The following is a 6,000-nucleotide window of genomic DNA, read 5'->3' as shown; positions in this document are numbered from 1 at the left end:
CTTAAGCAGGTCAAGCTAAACAACTGTCTTGCCTATGCAGAGGGCCTAGTCCAGTCCCATGGAGGCTCCACAGCTATTGGTTCACAGTTCATGAGTTCCCCACTAGTTTGGTTTGGTTGTCTCTGTACATTTTCTGGTCTTGATATTGATACCCCTTGCTAATAGAATCCCTCTTCTCTCTTTTCGACTGGACTCCTGGAGCTCGGCCTGGTATTTTGGCTGTCGATCTCTGCATCTGCTTTCATAAGTTACTGGATGGAGGCTCTATGATGACAGGGTAGTCACCGATCTGATCACTGGAGTAGGCCAGTTCAGGCACTCTCTCCACTATTGCTAGTAGTCTAAGGTGAGGCCATCCATGTGGTTCCTGGAAACTTCCTAGCACCCTGTTTCTCCCTGTTCCCTTGATGTCTCCCTCTATCATGGTATCTCTTTTCTTGATCTCCCATTCTGTCCCTGGTTCTAGCTTGACCATCCCATTCCCTTATGTTCTCAACCCTCACCCAACCCCCACTGCCCCCCACCTCCAGTTTGCTCACGTAGATCTCATCTATTTCCCCTTCCCAGGGTGATCCATGCATCCCTCTTAGGATTCTCCTCCCTGCTAGCAAGCTTCTCTGGAGCTGTGGGTTGTAGTCTGGTTGTCCTTTGCTTTACATCTAGTATCCACTTATGAGTGAGTACATACCATGTTTGTTTCTGAGTCTGGGTTACCTCACTCAGGCCTTTCCCATTTCCATGGGAAAGTTCCCCCAAATGCCATAGCCTACGTTGGCAGAGATAACCATGTGTGGTTCTGTGAGTTTTCTATTTTTAGGATCCACAGACAGTGTGAATTAATAGAGTCATAGGAATTTTATAGTGGGGAATTGGAGGTGTAGGGTGATTCAGAAATTAGAGAGACCTCAGGGAAGGGAAGTTTGATTCTGGCCATTGTTGTAAGCAGTTGCTAAATTAATTATTTCTTCCTCCTCTGTCCTACCCTCCTCTTTGAGGCTGGGTCTTGCTCTATAGCAGTCTTCTGCTGCTATAGGTTCTCCAATTTCAGCCTTCAGAGCACTAAGTGATAGAGAGTTTAGGCATGTGCCACCCTACCGCAGCTTTGCTATATATTTCTTAAATTCTTTAAGCGCTATTTCTCATAACAATAATAATTCTATTCAAAGTTGTTCTGAGAATTCCATGGCGTCTGCAAAGCATTGGCCCAATGGTGGTCAAGTCGAGTTCAATAGTCAGAGGTTGTAGGGTTATCTACATAACCTCCTCCCTTCTTGGCTTTCAGAAAAAAAGTATTTAGGTTATGTATTGGAGGAAGCTTTGGGTGTAAGGCAAGGTCCCTTGGTTGGCTGAGCAGAAGCTTGCATTACGATGCTCACTCTCTGGTCTGGGGGCCCCTCTACATATGTGTTCTTGGGTGTGGGCAAAAGCTAGACGGGCCAGCTGGGCAGGAAAGCTCCTTTATTCTTGCCTCTTGGCAGACTTTCCCTGGCTGAACACACGTGGTCTGATCATATCGGAGCAGGAGGCCATTTTGGAATCCTTGCTTCATTGTGCACACCTTTGTTTGATTTTGGTTACTAGGAACACATTCAGAGCAAATTAGGCATGAATGGCAGCCACAGATGGATTTGTCTGCAGCTTATCCCGCAGGTGGAGGGGGAGATGGGTTTCCCTGGCTCCTTCCTGACAGATAATCGGTTTTGTTTCCTAGCATGCCATGTTTACAGCCCGTTCACAAGCATTACTCCTTGGAAGACTGGAAATGTTTTGCGGAAAACCACCCTGAGTGCCTGCAGGTATGATGACACGTTTGAGTGACAAGGGCTGAGGGGAAGAGGCTTCAGTGATGTCACAAGTATTTGGAGGCTTGTGGGTCGCTGCCGAGGGCTCTGCTGAGGAAACCTGCCGCACCGGGTACTAGAAAACACAGGCTTTCCCTGTGAGGACACCATGGAGAGTAAAGCATCCATCCCCAGAGTCTGGGAAGGCCTTGCTTCCTTAGGGGTTTCTAGGTGAATCCAATCTTAGTGCTTTTTCCTGGCTACAGACAGCGTGTCCTAGTTATAACAAATTGCCTTGTAGTTCAGTACTCTACACACCTGCTAAGATGGCTGTCATTAGAATGATGTGAGAATCGTTGATGTGGAGAAATTGGAATGCTTGTATATAGTTGGGAGGAATGTAGGTGCTGAGACTGCCTTGTAAATGACCTAAAAACTCCTAGTGCTGGATGGTTTAATGTCAATTTAACACAGGCTGAAGTCATCTGAGAGGAGGGAACCCCAGTTAAGAAAATCCTTCCATAAGATCGGGCTGTAGGCAAGCCTGTAGGACATTTTCTTAATTAGTGATTGATAGGGGAGGGCTCAGCCCCATTATGGGTGGTGCCATTTCTGGGCTGATGGTCCTGGGTTCTATAAGAAATCAGGCTGAGCAAGCCAGTAAGCAGCACCCTCCATGGCTTCTGTATCAGCTCCTGCCTCCAGGTTCCTGCCCTGCTTGAGTTCCTGTCCTGACTTCCTTGGAAGCAGAAGCCAAATAAAGCCTTTCAGCTCCAAGTTGCTTTGGTCATGGTGTTTTGTCACAGAAATAGTAACCTTAAGATACTCCTCAAGAACGTAAAGCATGAGTTACCCTGTCACCCAGCAGTTCCATTTCTAGAAGAAATGAAACCATGTGTTCACACATAGACTTGTTCATGAATGCTCATGACATTTACAATAGCCCCAAAGTGGGAAATATAAACTAAACAACTAAAATGTCTAGTTGGTGGACAAATAAACCAATATGATAGACTGTTGTTCAGCCACAAAAGGAAATGAAGTACTGACTTATGTTATAGTGTAAACAAATCTTGAGAACATTTTGCAGAGTAAAAACCAAACACAAAAGCCCACAAGTGTGATTTCATTAACAATTGCCCATGGTGGGCAAATACTCAGAGACATGGTTATCTGGGGCCTGGTAGCAGGAGGAAGGAATTAAAGAGTAATGCCTAACGTCCATTTGGAGCCAGGCCTGGTGCCGTAGCCTGTAATCTTAGTTACTTAAGAGGCTGAGGCAGGAGGAACTCAAGGTCAAGGGCAGCCTGGGAAACTTAGACCCTGTCTCTAAAATAAAAAGGAGCAGGGAGCTTGTGATGTAGCTCAGCCAGGATTTACCTGTGAGGATTAAAAAGTGTGTGACACCCTAGATTCAGTACCTAGTGCTGTCACAAAAGATCAAAAATCCTTCTGGGAACCAGGAAAATGTTCTATGATAATGGCATAACTAAATATGCTAAAATTGTCGTGTCCTTAAAGTGATGTCTTAGTTGGGGTTCTATTGCTGTGATGAAGTACCATGACCAAAAGCAACTTGGGGAGGATGGGGTTTATTTCATCTTACAGAATGCACATTGAGTAGTCCATCATCTAGGGAAGTCAGTGTAGGAACTCAAGACAGGCAGGAAGGGAAGCAGAGGCCAAGAAAGAGTACTGTTTACTGGCTTATAGTTTGCCTAACTTACTTTCTTATATCACCCAGGACCACCAGCCCACAGGTGGCACTGCCTATAGTGAGCTGGGCCCTCTCACATCAGCCATCAATCAAGAAAATGTACCACAGGCTTGCCCATAGGCCCAGTCTGGTAGGGGCATTTTCTCAATTGAGATTCCCACTTCTGAGATGACTGTAGCGTGTGTCAAGTTGATATAAAATTAGCCAGGATGGGTGACTCTGTCTCAGTAGCCCAGATCCACTAAGTAAATGGGTGTTCAAAAATGATATCTATAAGCCCTCCCATCACATAACTGAGTTTCCTTCCAATACATTCTGCTGGTTCTAAGCCAAATCCAGCAGTGAGGTCTGGGCTTGCCTCTTTGTGGGCAGATCATTTATGATGAGATAATGATTTTGGGTGCTGGCATGGCTGTGGCTGATGTCACTATGATTTAATTAGGTGTGGACTTCCACTACAAAAAATTTGGTTTAAGAGATAAAATAATTCTGTCTCAATATAAAGTCTTTCGTTTTTGATATATTGTTCAGAGTGTCTCTGCATGCTCCTTGCATATGCCAAAGTCCTTGGTTGCTGAGGTTCTATAGATAAATCTACATCTAACTTATATATATCCTCCTATAGATTTAAATCATTTCTATAAGACTTGTAATGTCCCATGTAATACAAATGCTATATAGCTAATCATTGCATATTACTGTTTAATAACAACAAAACAACAATCTCACATCAACCTGGGTGTAGCTTTTTAAAAAGACTTATTTTTATGTGTGTGTTTGCCTGCATGTGTCTGTGTGCATTACATGTATGCCTAATGCCAACAGACGCCAGAGAAAGGTGTTGGATCCTCTGGAACTGGAGTTCCATATGGTTGTAAGCCTTTGTGTGGGTGCTGGGAACCAAACCTGGGTCCTCTGTAAGAGCAGTAAGCACTCTTAACCACTGAACCACCTCTCCAGCCCCTGGTTTTATTTACTTGTTTGTTTTAAGACACAATGTTTTAGTTTCCCCCCTCTATTTCTGTGATGAAACACTCTGACAAAATCACCTTAAGGGAGCATTTATTCTGGTTCACAGTTCAAGGGTACAGGCTGTCATGGTAGGAGGTCAAGGTAGCAGCTGCTTGGAGCAGCGGATCACATGCACCCTCAATCAGGAAGCCTAGAGTGATGAATGCATGCTGCTCAGCTCCCTTTCTCCATTTACACATACCCCAGGATCCCAGCAAAGGAATGGTGTCACGGGCCCCCCACCTCAACTAATGCAACCAAGGTAATCTCCCAAAGGCATGCCCAAGAGGCCTGTCTCCCAGGTCATTCTAGAATCTCACAAGTTGACAATACTAACATCATTCAGGGCATGATGTACCTCAGACTGGCCTTGAGCTCAGTAGGCAGAAGAGAAGGGCCTTAAGCACTCTTCCAGTTCAGGCATATCCCAGCCATAGATTTCCTTAACCTGTAAATGGGTGTTGTTCTCACTTGCTCTTTCTGGAAACTTCCCATGGTGCCCTTCTGTGAGTTTCCCCCAGGACACATTTTGCATCAGTAGCTCTACAGTAGTTCAACACAGCAAGCTTGAGAAAACTGAGTGGAAGCTGAGGATAAGGCCTCAAGGATTTCAGAATCTGTTTACTGTGAGGTTTTATTGCCGAATCCCAGGTTCAAGGATGGGTGTAAGTCAAGGGTGCGAAAGAAAAAATAAAGTTTAGGTCAGCCATGGAAGGAGCAGGTCTCCTCTACCTCTGCTGCTGTTTGTCTCTTGAATAGAGCCTCTGTGTTTGCTCAGGGTAGACCTCAGAGGGTTGCCAGATTCGGGGGGAGGGGATCTTCCTTTGAAAACTGCTGTTCATGGCTGTCTTCTATGCTTCACTTTGCCACAGCATGTAGCCGTGAGTTCGGGCAGTGGGCAGAATGATCTAGAGAAGATGAGTCGCATCTTGGAAGCTGTGCCACAGTTGAAGTTCATCTGCCTGGATGTGGCCAATGGGTATTCGGAACATTTTGTGGAATTCGTGAAACTGGTCCGATCCAAATTCCCTGAGCACACCATCATGGTAGGTATGATGGGAGGGTCTCAAGATGAGGACTCTAGGAGATGGATGCAGTGTGCTGGGGGTGGGGCCTGTGCCTTTCCATTTTGTTGCAAGAGTAGTTTTGAATCCCCAAGAAAGGGAAGATCTGAAGAACTAGCTTTCCTCTAAAAAATGAATACAATCCTGATCAACATCACAGATGGTGGTAAATGGTATCTATTGTCTGTTAGCAGATGACACCTGTAAAAAAAGAGGGGGTGGGATCTCCATCGCCCCTTGATAGTGTATTTATTTAAAAACTGAAAACACATGCCAGGCTTTCAGTTCAGCATGTTGTCCTACACCCCACCCGTGCTTGTCAGCAGACATCTGTGCCCCTGGGGTCAGACTCTGTGACATAGTCATTTTATGAGAGTCAATTATGACGGTAGGTTGGTCGAGATGACATTATATCTAAGACCTTTGT

The 6,000-nt window shown here is 45.2% G+C and overlaps 1 protein-coding gene across 1 annotated transcript in view; it reads left to right on the top strand.

The window, feature by feature from the left end:
• The first annotated feature begins 1,706 nt into the window (after window positions 1-1,706).
• Gmpr (guanosine monophosphate reductase) overlaps window positions 1,707-6,000 on the top strand; it is a 30,820-nt gene continuing 26,526 nt past the window's right edge. The window contains exons 1-2 of the mRNA XM_059263103.1: window positions 1,707-1,796; window positions 5,382-5,555. Of these exons, the coding sequence (XP_059119086.1) occupies window positions 1,713-1,796; window positions 5,382-5,555 (258 nt within the window). The 5' untranslated portion in view covers window positions 1,707-1,712. The remainder of the gene's footprint in view (window positions 1,797-5,381; window positions 5,556-6,000) is intronic.

The sequence above is a fragment of the Peromyscus eremicus genome, chromosome 5, assembly GCF_949786415.1.
Source record: "Peromyscus eremicus chromosome 5, PerEre_H2_v1, whole genome shotgun sequence".
In the NCBI taxonomy this organism is placed as follows: Eukaryota; Metazoa; Chordata; class Mammalia; order Rodentia; family Cricetidae; genus Peromyscus; species Peromyscus eremicus.
Note: the sequence above shows the minus strand (reverse complement) of the source record. Positions and strands in the feature narration are given on the sequence as shown.